At 34.0% G+C, this 14551-nt stretch overlaps 2 protein-coding genes across 2 annotated transcripts; both read left to right on the forward strand.

Annotated features, from left to right (window-relative positions):
* Positions 1-6585: 6585 nt before the first annotated feature.
* LOC135149653 (uncharacterized) lies at positions 6586-8565 on the forward strand. Its single transcript, XM_064085424.1, has 7 exons — positions 6586-6654; positions 6805-6960; positions 7042-7193; positions 7290-7643; positions 7956-8133; positions 8260-8391; positions 8551-8565. Exons 1-7 carry the CDS (start codon positions 6586-6588, stop codon positions 8563-8565), a joined length of 1056 nt encoding a protein of 351 aa, XP_063941494.1.
* On the forward strand, positions 8500-9196 carry LOC135149249 (uncharacterized). Its single transcript, XM_064084371.1, has 3 exons — positions 8500-8629; positions 8724-8921; positions 9024-9196. Exons 1-3 carry the CDS (start codon positions 8603-8605, stop codon positions 9147-9149), a joined length of 351 nt encoding a protein of 116 aa, XP_063940441.1. The 5' UTR covers positions 8500-8602; the 3' UTR covers positions 9150-9196.
* The last annotated feature ends 5355 nt before the right edge of the window (positions 9197-14551 follow it).

Genomic DNA, 14551 nt, shown 5'->3' on the forward strand with positions numbered 1-14551 from the left:
TGTTTCTTAATAAAGAAAAAATCGGATTATAAAGTAATAAATTATTTCGATAATTCTCTACCGTGCCTTTTATCTTATTGAAGGAAGATCTTATTTTGAGAACTTATCGTCCCATCTTTGAGAGAAAATTATGAATATTATTTTTTTTGTCAGATTATGAATATAATTTTTGGTTCTCTTCATTTCTCTCTTTCTTTGTTATATCCCTCAGCTGGAGAGTATTATTTTCTCTATCCTAATTTCCAACTCAGATCCCAAATGTAAAAGTCGGTAAGATCATAAGAAACATATCAAATCATAAAATCAAAATAATTCAGATCCAAAATGGTCTAACATATACCACTAAAAAGTAACGAAGTCTTGAACTAGGAAGACAGGTTATCGGTTATAAAACTCGCAAATTCAACTCATAAGGGTTCAAATATTATCCAAATACAAATCCGAGATGTTTCAGTTAATATTTGGCTGGCATGTTTACTATGGTGAAGACTGGAGTGCAGCAACTTGAAGAAACAAAACCTAGCAAGTAGCAAAGACAATTACTAGTCCCTGGAATGACCAGAAGCTATGCTCAGTTGAAGTAACCACAAACCCATGCAGCAAAACAATAATTCATACTCAGATAAGAAAGTATTCTCAAGAAAAGTTGATCATAGAAAGTTTTAGAAGAACTTGATAACATTGCAATATAACTTACCAATCATGCTCATACATACAGGCATTGTGGTGATAGTTGATGCTTCTAATATATTTGTGCAATACATGACATAACAACAAGATACAGTAACACGATGCACACAAACACGCACAAATAAGATTTAGCCTTGTACCAGTTACGGCTAAGTAGTCCAAAGGCTCTCAGTCCGATTGAATATCGGACAGCTGAAACTTATAATTTCACTAAAATCTTCCACAGCTACTAGTCAAGGAAGGGGAGTGACAAAAGTTAAAGGAAACCTCTATTAGCAGAGTAGGTACAAACAGCAAGCCGTATGTGCTAGATGGGTGTGGATACACATGACTTTCCTTCAGGCTTCAGCCAGACTCCTTTCCGTGAGTCGGAGTGAGCATTTGGTCGGTTCAAAATAAAACCAACATAATCGAAAACTGAAATGACTCGATAAAATAGCTTTTATACTGACAAATTAACAGTAGAATAATACTACCCAGTATCAAAATTCTATTAATATCATGCTCCCCCTATTCTGTCCTTTCTGGTTTCTGCTAATATACTTTCAAGACACGTAGTTGCATTACAACTTACAAGCAATAAAGACCTATATCAGAAATAAACACCTAATCAAAGAGAATTTACCTCTACGTAAAAATCAAACTAACAAAGCAAAGGTGAGAATAGAGGATGTCAATCGATTAACAGATCCAGGAAGCAACTTCCAAGAGTGGAAAGGGAACATTTGAGCAGCAACTTGCAAAGTTAGATGCTTATATCTAGACTTATATAAAAGAGCGTACCTGTAATGGGCATTAGTGTACAAATGATACAGGATGTGACATTTACATATATCATTACAAATTTAGTTTATTTTGTTTTAACCACACACATATATATATATATATATATAAAGGCTGAAAAAAAAAGTGGTTTAGAAGACATAACCGAACTGAAGTATGCTTGTTTAGCTTGGCCGGTTTTTGCTCACCCTTATACCTGACTAATAGGTTGTGAAGGTTTAATCATTTAATAGATCACAAATCTTAGTGCTGGCCAGCTCCCGACACACAGCCACAAACTAATATATGTGTCAGCAGACCAAGCAAACATGCCTGAGATTTTCTTAATATAAGAGTATCACCTGGTGGCAAATTATTGAAGTAGAAAGGTATCTTGTAAGAGCCAAGACGCAGTAACTAACAATTCCCTACAGAAGGATGAGATATGGCAAATTTTATCCTTTTATTGTGTAATTCTCCACCCCTTTCATACTAATTAATTGTGTTTGTAACCATTAATTGTGTTTAACTAATTATGTTACGGGACCTGGCAGTGGCACTTGCTATGTATGTTTTTGAATGGAAAATCTCAAGTGTTCAACCACCTTGAGCCTGGTACCTCCTGTGGTATTTTTTTTCAGTTGCACTATCATCACCAAATTGGGAGTTGCATCTGACTTACATATACAAGCATGTATTTGAATTTCAAATTTCAGTAGACTAGGTTTTGTTTGTATTTGCAAGTATTCAAACTCTGTTATCTCTCTTTCTTTAGTAATTTGAGTTCAAACTGATCTTTGCTTAGCTCCTGGAAAAATGAGAGAGGTTCCTTCTCTTTTACTCTCAGTCTATTGATATTGTTTTCCTCTTTTTTCGATTTTTGATTCTGTTATTGATTTAATGTTCACATATAAGATGCAAGTTCTTTTATTGATTAGTTGTTCTGTTATTGATTTGTAGGTCTATGTTCATACAGGTTGTATGTCAGATTTATGGCTAATCTAAGGTAATACACTCGATTTTCATAGTTTTGTTATCTATATTAGTTTTCATTTTTTTCTCTATTGATTTTGTATTTACTCACTATTGCATTGATTGTGTTTTATTTGTGGTGTAACTATCTGACCTAATAAGTTGTATGAGATATTTGAGTTGAGAATTTGTACATTAGTAGTTCGCATTCTAACTATTTGATGAAAATCCTTAGACATGTTATGATCTATTTTTTTGAAATTTTGTTTTTCATTTATATGGCACAATGGAGGGCAGCTCATGGTATGCTGATACACATGAGTTGCATGTGTTTCAAGGAAATGTAAGAACCACCTGCATATTTTTTTAAAGCTTATTTAAAAGAAGCTCTCAGTATCTTGCAAAGTAATTAGCTCGAAATACAATAGGTGGGTGCCCGCTCTCAATACATTGATTGATTACCGTCTCTTGCTTTTTAAGCTTTGGTTCGTGTGTATTTATGAACCATATGCTTTTGTTTGTGTATTTCCCATTGGTCTAATTTTTTCAATGTTCTGTGTTCTTTATTTGTTCGAGTTATTTATATTTTTGTGGTTTGTAATAGGCAGCAGTGCTGCAAGGAGGAGAAATGTATACTTAAACCAAGAATATCAGTTTCATATTGATTCCTTCTTCTGGTATGCAGGAGAGCAACTTCATATTTGTTATAATTATATTTACCGCAGAATTTTTCTTTGTATCATTGAATGTTTTTTTCCACTCATTACGCTCTTATTTATTGTTTCATAGGGCAACCTAATGTCACTTTTGGTATGAGTTCTAGCTTAGGATGCAATGAGCGAATCCACTTGGTATATACGCTTAATTCTCCTATGCTTTCATAGTGATTTAGTGTCTTTGTAACCATTCATTGTAGTTTAACTGTATAATTTATGCGGTATAACTATAACTCATAATTAACTTTTCTTTGTCTGAATGAGAATGTCTGTAGAATGTATTAGAACTGATGTTCTTAATACAAAGAGGCGACGACATATCTCACCCATGAAGTTAGCTGAGTCTACTACCAATTTGTTTGGAACAAAATTACCCAATTTCTAAGCTCTGAAAAAGAGAATGAACCACCCTTAGGTAATTTTAATTGTTCTGCAACTTCATTTTCTAAAATTCCTTTACGATTATATGTCTGCATCTAGTACTCCATGTCCATTCCCCCAAACAATTCAGCTAAATGTCAATTTCGATGATCTTTTGGTTGATGAGGATGTTGTATTTATGGCAATGCTGGTGAGGTTATCATTTACTTCTATAACTCTATAGATCTAAACATCAGATAATTAGGCAATAATTTATCTCCCAAGTAATATTTATATCTGTACCTTTAATGTTTTATGAATTGTAGACCTTGAAAGTGACAGTGATGATGATGAAGTACTGCTTCCCCAAGAATTCCATCCTACTATTCAAGGTATATATTATTGAATATACACCATATTTGTATTCATATATTTTTTCCTATATTACTGGTACTAATTATGTCCTTTACTAAGTTTATTGATTATCTATTTTAAGGAAGCATGATGTACTTTCATGACACTAATGATTATGTTTGGTTTGGTTGCACTTCAAATAAGTGAATCAGTGATGAGATTATGCCAAAGTATTGGAGGCGGGCTTCATGAATGACAGGCTGTGTGTTCACTTCAACATTGAATTTCCCGATTTCTTGACCCTAAACCAGGTCAAAGCACTAGCCATAATTCAGTTTTTCTGCTAGCTTAACTCATATTATCATCATTTCTTGCATGTGCGTAATGTTCTTTCCATGGAAGATGATTATGATCAGTACGAAGAGTACTATTCATGGAAGAATTCTCTAAAATTTTGGACAGCTCCACTACCTTTCAGATTGTATCTTGCCTTCAACAATTACTGCACATTACAGATGCCACTGCTTTGATCTCCACCACTTCATAGCCAGCACCGGAAACTTTTAATCTTTTCGACGACATACTTTTACTTGCGGAAAGAAAAATAGTATACCGTGAAGCTCGAGCTGATGATCTTCATCACAAGTAAAAGAACTGAGATCACATGGATAGTCACAGCTGGTATTGTAAAAACGTTGATGACTATCAGAACTTACAGTTTTCAACAAAGAGAGGGATTTTAGCTTCTAACCTCTTTAGCTTATTCTATTCCATCTTCTCTTATAAATATTTTATTTTCCCCTGTTCTATGCCAAACCAGTGTGGCTAGGGTGTGGGATTTTGGCTTTCATGCTCCACGCTGAGAAAAAGTGAAATGAGGCTAGGAAACACTGTTTATTATATTGTATAATAAATAGTGCTATCCAGATTTCTTATGTCTAACACTGTTTGTTTTTGTAAACAGCTGAAACAATTGCCACTCATGAAAAAGATGGCAAGGAAAAGCTGGCTGCTGCTGCACCTTCTGTGAGAAAATCTCCAAGGCTACAACCTATAAAAGAAGATGAAGAAGATTTCTCTATTCATATTGTCGACCCTGAGGGAGGAGAAAATGCAGACAAGGGACCAGCACAAAAAGCACAAAGAAAAGTAAGGGCGACAAAGAATGAAGGTGTCAATAAAAGGAAAGCCGTAGAAGAGGTAAATAGTTACACTATAACAGTACTTGTTCATTGTTCATCCCATTTTACAACAGTAGAGATATAAAATATACATGGTTTCTATTGTATAGTACAGTTACACATTTGTAAAAACATTTAAATGGTCTGATTCTGTAACATAAGTAAAATAGTGCCAATTTTTTAATAATTATAGTTGGTTCCACTTTAGAAGCAAAATTAATGATTACTGATGAATACATCAGGATTACTGATGAGTGCATCAGGATTACTGATGACTGCATCAGGATTACTGATAGTCATCATCTCAGGTAGTAGCACTGTTAAGCTATTATTCTAAGATGAGCTTTAAAAATATTTGATTCATACGGATCATAATGATTACTAATGAGTACATCAGTATTGCTGATGAGTGCATCAGGATTACTGATGAGTGCATCAGGATTACTGATAGTAATCATCTCAGGTTTACATTCCACAGTAGAACTGTTGAGCTATGTTCTAACATGAACTTTAAAAATATTTGATACAGGTACAACATAATAAGGAAAAGAAATTGAAGAAAAAGGTGGAAGCAGAGAATGAAGATGAAGAAGTGGAAGAAGAAGAAGAAAAAGATGATGATGAGAAACCAAAAAAGATTTTAATCCGTGCTTATCCATCAACTTTTTCAAAAACAATCTCAAGGCTGTCTGAAGCTCAAAGGCAGTGGGTGAAATCTGCTGGGTTTGGTGCACTCCTTCATTTTACTCTTGGTGAGGAACTGCCACACAAGACAATAGTTAATTGCTTATGGTGGTTCGAGCACAATAAATGTGAGTTTGGTCTATTCCCAAATCGGAATCTTAAAATAACAGAGGATGATGTTTTTGACATAATTGGTCTACCCCAAGGGAAATTGGATGTTAAACTTGAAGATTCTAAAGATAAAATCCAAAGCTGGGGCAAACAATTTAAAGAAAGGCAGCCAAGCAGGATCACTGAAAAGATGTTGCGTGAAAAGATTGCAGAGTCTCGTGATGCCGATGAACATTTCAAGCAGAACTTCATGATTCTGATGGCTAACCTTTTCATCAGAACAGATAAAACGTCCTTTGTTTGCCCCAAAATCCTGAGGTTCAGTGGTAATTTTGACAATGCAAGAGACTACAATTGGTGCAAACTTGTGATACAAAATTTGAAAGAGGCTCATGAACAATGGTGGAATGATCCAAAAACACAATACTACACTGGTTGTTTTGTTTTTCTTCTTGTAAGACACCTTGAAACATTTGATACTCTTTTTTACTATATATATATAACTTCTGCCATCGTCTCTTATGACTTTCTATTTTGTCTGTAGTACTTTTATCTAGCTAGGACAAGCCATCCTGATGTTAGAGTGAAGAAAACATGGCCTGCCTTTGTTGGCTGGAAGAATTCATGCATTGATGACAGAGCAAAGAGGGAGGGCCTTGATAATAATTTTGGTTATGGAGATATTGTAAGTAGATAGTCTATATTCTTTCTACATATAGTCATGAATATAAAAAATGCCAATTATTTATATAATTATGCAGGTTCCAGAATTTGAAACTCCTGATGAAAGCAAACAAAATGATGTGAACTCTGAACAGTACAAGGTATAAAAGTAATAAAAAATGAAGATGATTCTATAGTAGAACCACCATATTAAATATAACTGTTTTTGATTATGTATCCTTTTTAACTTGAGTTTTTGTTTATTTCCATAAATAAATGAATATAAATGATGTTTTTATTCTATAATACAGGGTGGGAACAGCAACTTCACCACACCTAAAGAAACATTGAAGGGTGTAGGACCCAGTCGGCTGTTTTCTCCCCAAGACAATGTTGATGCATCAATATTGTCAATTGCAAGAGATGTTGAACAGAATCACAATAGCACTGAGGTGCTCACAGAGGATGTAAGAAAATTTATTAGAATCAAGTAATTTACTATAGATTCATAACTATGTGCAAGTACTAACATACATTAATGAAACTAGGAGATATCGTCAAGATTACAGCATCATTTATCACAAATGGAAAAGCTGAAGAAAGAATTTGGTGAAACACTTGACAAGGGGAAACAGCTGTTCCCAGAAAGTGATAAAATGAAAGAATATGAACAGAGGTTTGAAGAGATGACAACAGGAAGGTGAAAGATTTAAATAATACTTTTACTACATAACTTTCTGAACATAACTTGTTTAGATAGATTCTTAGAATTATTTTTTACTCTTTGGCAAAACAGTATTGATAAAGGCTGGGATTTTTTCACATACAAAGACTGGAAAACATTTGACATTTTAATGCTCCCGGAAAATGAAAGGGCTTTTAATAAGATGCACGACATAGATGACTTTTTAGATGATTTAAAATTAGGGGGTCAGGTGGTTGATAGTAATATTTACACAAAACATATTACTAGGAATGAGCCAAGCTATGCTGCATATGGACTCAACAATCATCTGAAAAGGGTACTCAAACCAACTGATCATCAGAAGTCTCCATTCAAAATCCGAGGGATTGATCTCAACACACAAAGGTTCAGCAAAGATGAAGAAGAAGTATGGAGCTGGATTAATGGAAGAAAGAACCGAGCAATGTGAGTATATATTTAGTATACATTTTAGTTTCAAATAGCAGATGGTTATTGACTATAATGACTCAATCGTGATTTATAAAATATTATGATTCAGTGTTAGAGTCATTTGGAAACCATTCCATTCCTTTAAGTAATGATACATGACAAGTATTTGGATACTGACTGTATTTCACAGCTGTCAAATAAAAAATCATCAGTATTTTTGATCCTGACAGTATTTCATATATATATAATCCTGACAGTATTTAATATGGTTGACACTATACTTTGCAAAAGCAAAAGCTAATAATTGACTCTGTTTTAAACATGCAGGATTGAGATATTCCTCTGGAACAACGTTACTTGCTTGAAGCATCACATTCAAAGCCTACAAATTGGAAAAGAAGTGTTGTTCCATGTTGTTGATGCTTATACAAGCATACTAAACGAAGATGAAAAATTCAGAGCAGCAGAGTCTCCTTATAGGTTTTTCTGCAGTACAATGGTGACAGTAAGTTAATCACAAATAATCTACAGTCTGTTATTTCATATTCCATGTTATATATTATATCTGCAGAACTCATATTATATGTTTAGAATTTTTATTAATAACTGTTATATGTGTCTTTAATGGTAGATGGGAAATGTGGTTAAAGGAAGCCAATTGGTAGCAAACAGTACTGATCCAAATATAACATACATGAAGTTCAAATCCAACATGGATGCAATTTTGTTCAAGCACAGAGTTGATATTAATCATGTTGATCTGGTATATACTCTATCCATATTTATCATTTATAACAATGTGAGATCATTTCCTATTTTCATATTTAGATTTTGAGTAAATATATTTGTTTTTTTTTCAACCAAAGATCTTCTTCCCAATCTTCTCTGGAAACCACTTCTACCTGATATGCTTCAATTTAAGGAAGATTTGTGTTGACATAATTGACAACCGAAGTGGAGACCGTGTAGATATCATGTATGATGGAATACCTGAAGCCCTGGTATGCAACTTTTTCCAGTTTTAAATAAATATAGTAATTTATGTTTTATTTGATTATATTAACCAACTATTATATTTTTAACTATACGTTTCAGCAAGAGAACTTTGGGTTATACATGGCACAGAAAAGCCCAAGAAAAATCAAGTTGTTAAATAATGCTCCAGTGCAACGTCTAGAAATGAAATGGAGAACTTCAAATAAGAATGTAGACTCTGGAGTGTTTGTGATGCATCATATGGAAACATATATGGGATATACTCTACGCAACTGGGATTGCAAATTTGCTGCGGAGGTTGGATGCAAAACTAACTTTTGTTTCTAAAATAATTTCAAGTTTGGATTAGATATGTGTTTTTTTCTCTTTTATGACCATTTGTGACAATCATATTTACAGGGTATTGAACAGAAAAGGCAATTGGAGAAGGCAAGAAAAATATATGCTGCAAAGATTGTCTACTCAGAAATAAACATCTTGAAAGACCACATGAAAACAGAGATAAAGTTTGTTAATCAGAACTAGACTAGACTGAACTTGTAAAAATATATTGATTAATCTTGGATAATTGTGTTGCATCAGTATTTCTGTTCCTGAAGTATTTGAATACTGACTGTGTTTCACATCTGTCATATTAAGATCATCAGTATTTTGATCCTGACAGTTTCATACATGTAAATAACTCTTAACACATAATTCTCTTGTAGAATTAAATTTGTGAATCAGAAGTGGACTGAGCTTGTAAAAATATTTTGTTTAAGCTTGGTTAATTGTGTTGCATCAATATGTCCATTCCAAAGAGTACTTGGATACTCACTGTGTTTCACATCTGTCAAATTATAAATCATCAGTATTTTGATCCTGACAGTATTTCATTTATGTATTTTAACTCTTAACACATGGTTCTCTTGTAGAACCAAATTGTCATCATCAGTATTTTACTTTTAAGACATGATTCCCTTGTAGAATGAAATTCATGTCATCAGTATTTCCAATCCTGACAGTATTTAATCCTTAAGACATGATTCTCTTATAGAATCAAACTAACATCATCAGTAATTGATTTTTAACATATTCTGTATGTTCAAAAAACATGATTCTCTTGTAGAATCAAATTTAAATCATCAGTATTTTTGGATCCTGACAGTATTTAAATCTTAACACATGATTCTATTGTAGAATCAAATAAACGTCATCAGTATTTAATCCTTAAAGACATGATTCTCTTATAGAATCATATTTGACATCATCAGTATTTTGGATCCTGGTAGTTTTTCACAGCTGTCAGTAATTCAATTTTAGCATCATAAGTAAATTGAATTTAAACACATTAACTTTACTCATCAAAACATGATTCTTTTGTATTTCACAGAAAACGAAGTCAGAATTCAGAGAGTCTCTTGTTTTCTTTAAATAGAGTTTCATCTCAGTTTACTTTTTCTCACTTCTTCATCACCATCTCACCATGTCTGCTAAAGATCTTCTCGCCGAGTTTGATAGGGCAGTGGAGTCTGATCCTCCGCCACTTATGCCAGATCCGAACGCGGTTCCTCCGCCTCCTCCTCGCACAACCTTAGGCGAACTTCAGGTCCTCATCACCGAGCTTCAGGCGAGGATAAGGATGCTTGAAAGGCGAAACGACCGCCTTGAAGACAAAATAGATGAGCTGCAGGAAGAAGTGAAGGAGTTGAAGATGGAGAACTCCTTCTTAAGGGATAAAACTGATAACAACTACTAAGTCGTTTGCTTGTAACTTTTGCTTGTAACTCCTCGCCCCATCACGGGCTTCTATTAATGAAAATATTTCCATTGTGTAACTTTTACTTCTTTCGTCTTCGACTTTTATTTTCATTGGCTTTTATACTTAATCAACCATTGGCTTCTTTTACCATTGGCTTTTATACTTAATCAACCACAATAGATTAAAATAAATTATTCAAAAACACAACATACCAAAAAAGATTAGATGCAATCAAACATTCATTTTTCATTAATAATAATATATTTAAAAAAGAAGACAGTACATAAAGGAAGACCTATCTAGCCCTATCAACTAGAAGACTCTTCCTCTGCCTTCTTCTCCTCCTCCTCCTGCTTGTGGAGGATACTGGACATCATCCCCGCGAATCGAATGATCCATTCGCGGCGTCTGATGGCAGCAAGCCTCCTTGCCTCAGCTTCTTCACGGAGGCGCTCCTCATGAAGGTAGCAGTTCATTGTCAGAAACTGGACCTCGAGATGTGTCTCGAAGTCCATTTCTTCAACAACCTCATCAGGGAGGCTGAGAACATGGTAGCGAACACCCCAAACAGTGACGCTGAAGCAGCGGTGGCAGATGCGGACGGAACCGTCAGAGAGAGACATTTTCAAAAAACAAAAGGGTTTGAGAAGAAGATGAAAGGTTTTAGATAAGAAAGGGTTTCTGATATGAGTGTTACAGTAGGCTTACATGCATGCCTTTTTATAGAATAGTGTATTAAAGAACTGAAGAGACATTTATTTAAAAGGAGGGTGAACATTTAATCAATACGTGTTGGGAAGAAGCATGAATACTGGTGCAAGTAATTATGATTCTGTAACAGAAGCAAAATTATGATTTTCAATTTCATCCAAACGACCGTTTATATTATCTATGATTTAAATTAGTAATTATGAATAAAACAAATAATTTATTAAAAACATGTATGATTTTATTTAGTTTTAAAACTTATCTTTCTTAAAACCAAAAAAAACACAAAAAATTATTAACAATTGTAATAATGTTTTTATTTAAATAATAAAATATACAGTAGGAATTAATTATTCTAAAACCCAAACCATAAACCCCAAATGTTAACGATTTTAAATTTATTTATTCCGCCTACGTCTCGGCTTCAGGGCCTTCGGCCCTTCAGCCTCGCCTTAATTAGGGTTTAGGCTCGAGGGAGTAGGGCCTACCGGCCCTACACCCTCAATCCTAAACCCTAACCGTCGGGCAATTTAATATACAGTAGGAATTAATTATTCTAAAACCCAAACCATAAACCCCAAATGTTAACGATTTTAAATTTATTTATTCCGCCTACGTCTCGGCTTCAGGGCCTTCGGCCCTTCAGCCTCGCCTTAATTAGGGTTTAGGCTCGAGGGAGTAGGGCCTACCGGCCCTACACCCTCAATCCTAAACCCTAACCGTCGGGCAATTTAATATACAGTAGGAATTAATTATTCTAAAACCCAAACCATAAACCCCAAATGTTAACGATTTTAAATTTATTTATTCCGCCTACGTCTCGGCTTCAGGGCCTTCGGCCCTTCAGCCTCGCCTTAATTAGGGTTTAGGCTCGAGGGAGTAGGGTCTACCGGCCCTACACCCTCAATCCTAAACCCTAACCGTCGAGCAATTTAATATACAGTAGGAATTAATTATTCTAAAACCCAAACTATAAACCCCAAATGTTAACGATTTCAAATTTATTTATTCCGCCTACGTCTCGGCTTCAGGGCCTTCGGCCCTTCAGCCTCGCCTTAATTAGGGTTTAGGATTGAGGGTGTAGGGAAATTTAATATACAGTAGAAATTAATTATTCTAAAACCCAAACCATAAACCCCAAATGTTAACGATTTTAAATTAATTTTATTAGACTGGTTTCTTGCCTGTAAGACTAAATTTATTTACCAAATGCTAAAAATAATTATTACATAAAATTCATTAAATAATATTTATTTAAAATTTAAATTTAAGTAATAAATTAAGAATTTCTTTCCCCTAAACAAATAATTCAAAACAAAACAAAAGTGCGCAAATTTTAAAAAAAACAAAGAAGCGGGAAAACCAATCAGCATTTATCAGAAAGTACAGAACCAACTTACCACACTCTTTCATAACTTCCACTCCACTACACAATCGACGGTTTTCAAATTCAATTCTCCAACTAAGCTTTCTCATCTCTTTCAGATTAACATCTTCAATCTTCAAATTCTAGTAAAATCTAAATCACATTTCACTAACTTCATCAAAATGCAGACCTCTCCTTTCATGAACACCAAGTGTTCGATAAAAGGGTACGAGTTTGCCCCAAACAATTTCTGTGCTCCTTTAGAGAAATCTGTGTTTCCTGATGATTTTCATATCATTATAGACTTTTTGACTTGTAGTCCAATTTATTACGCATTGACTCAACCTACTAAGGTTACTTTCAAAAGTGTAATGCAAATTTGGAGCACTTTAAAGTTTATAAATGGAGGCCAAACAGAGAAATCAAAATTGACGTTCAATTACAATGGCAAGGAGTATGTCATCACACCGGAGGTGGTGGAGGAAGCACTGCATCTTCCAAAATTAGAAGAAAAAACTCCAGAATATATTACAGCTGATGTGCTTATTGCGTTTTTGAAATTACTGGGATATAATGGTGATCCTGACAGGATTGGAGTACTGCAGAGATCTCGCCTGAAGAAGCAATGGAACTTGTACTTTGATTGTATCACTAGATGCTTCTTGAACAAGGTTTCAAACTTTGATGCTATTCCATCAGGATCACTTGAAATTGGGTATTCTCTTATCTACAACACTGTGTTTGATTATGGAAATTTCATCCTTAACTTGATAGGTACTAGAAAAGAGGATAAGCTTAAGTATATCTGTTATGTTAGGTTTTTACAGTTGATTTTCAATCATATGTGCCCCTCTGCTGATTTTCCTGATGACGAATTAGTACCTATTAGTAAGATTTCAGAAACAGGGATTAAAGCCATAATAAATGGTGATAAGAAAAATAATTTAGAAGGTGAATGTTTCGTTCCTAAAGAAGTGTGGCAATTTCTTAGCACAAACATGACAGAAAAATATAATTTGGTTACTACTAGTGTTCCATCATCAACTACTGATATGGCACTAGACAGTTCACCAATTCGTCAAAGCCCAAAGAGAAAAATCAAGGACATCTCCAAACAGAAATCAAAAGTAAAAAAAAAGAAGGTTGTGGCATCAGGAATGGCATCAGATAATAAAAAAAAGAGATGGACTCAAGAGATACACAAATGCAGAAACCTCCTAGAAAAAGGAAGCTTAGAATTCTGGATGTTGATTCAGATCGTGATGAAAGCACACCTCCTTCAGTGAATATCAGCAATACAGAAACGATTGATCCTGCAAATTCTGGGAAAAAGGCAGAGACCAATGTGTATAAGAGGAAAAGACTTGTGAAGTGCTCAAACTACGTTCCTACATTACAATTCAATGAACTTGTTGAGGAAAAAGTCAATCCCCTTCCTGAACTTGATGAAATGATGATTCAAAACATGAAAAAGACAACTGAAATTGCTGACACTGAAGAACGGATTATGACGCAAGAGGTTTCAACTCAATTACAGGAAGCAGCTGGAAATTTGGATATGGTCATTTATCAACCTCTAATCAGTGTGAACCCTATTCATGAAGTTCCTGTAGAGAAAAATCTTCAAAGTAAGAATTTAAATATCAAGCATGATTTTCATTAAATGGTTTATTTATATAGAATGGATAATTTTATATGATTCAATGCATACTCTTTTGGCCAAACCGTTATTAGTATCAAATTCTATATGTATTTATAGATTTTTTCATATGATTCTATAGTATAATCATCTCATTAAGATAATTTCATTCTATGTCAGTTCCTGATGAGGATATTCATCAGGAACTGGTAACAGCTCATCACTTTTGGAGAATAAAAATTTATATACAATTTATAGATTCTGTAATAGAAGCATTCATATAAAGAATTTTGATTCTATCATATGATCATATAATATAATCACCTAATTAAGATAATTTCATTCTATGTCAGCTCCTGATGAGAATAATCATCAGCAACTGTTAACATCTCATCAGTATTGGAGAATACAAATCTATAAACAAATTATAGATTCTGTAATAGAAGCATTAATATACAGAATTTTATTTCTAT

The sequence above is a fragment of the Daucus carota genome, chromosome 9 (assembly GCF_001625215.2).
Source record: "Daucus carota subsp. sativus chromosome 9, DH1 v3.0, whole genome shotgun sequence".
Taxonomy (NCBI): Eukaryota; Viridiplantae; Streptophyta; class Magnoliopsida; order Apiales; family Apiaceae; genus Daucus; species Daucus carota.

What these genes read in the sequence shown, in the direction of transcription:
- LOC135149653 (XM_064085424.1), top strand. Translation starts at nt 6,586, where the DNA reads ATGCAGGTTCCAGAATTTGAAACTCCTGATGAAAGCAAACAAAATGAT. An exon ending in GAAGAGATGACAACAGGAAG is followed by an intron (nt 7,194 to 7,289) that starts GTGAAAGATTTA and finishes TTGGCAAAACAG; the next exon opens with TATTGATAAAGGCTGGGATT. An exon ending in TCTGCAGTACAATGGTGACA is followed by an intron (nt 8,134 to 8,259) that starts GTAAGTTAATCA and finishes CTTTAATGGTAG; the next exon opens with ATGGGAAATGTGGTTAAAGG.
- LOC135149249 (XM_064084371.1), top strand. Translation starts at nt 8,603, where the DNA reads ATGTATGATGGAATACCTGAAGCCCTG. An exon ending in ATGGAATACCTGAAGCCCTG is followed by an intron (nt 8,630 to 8,723) that starts GTATGCAACTTT and finishes TATACGTTTCAG; the next exon opens with CAAGAGAACTTTGGGTTATA. An exon ending in ATTGCAAATTTGCTGCGGAG is followed by an intron (nt 8,922 to 9,023) that starts GTTGGATGCAAA and finishes TCATATTTACAG; the next exon opens with GGTATTGAACAGAAAAGGCA.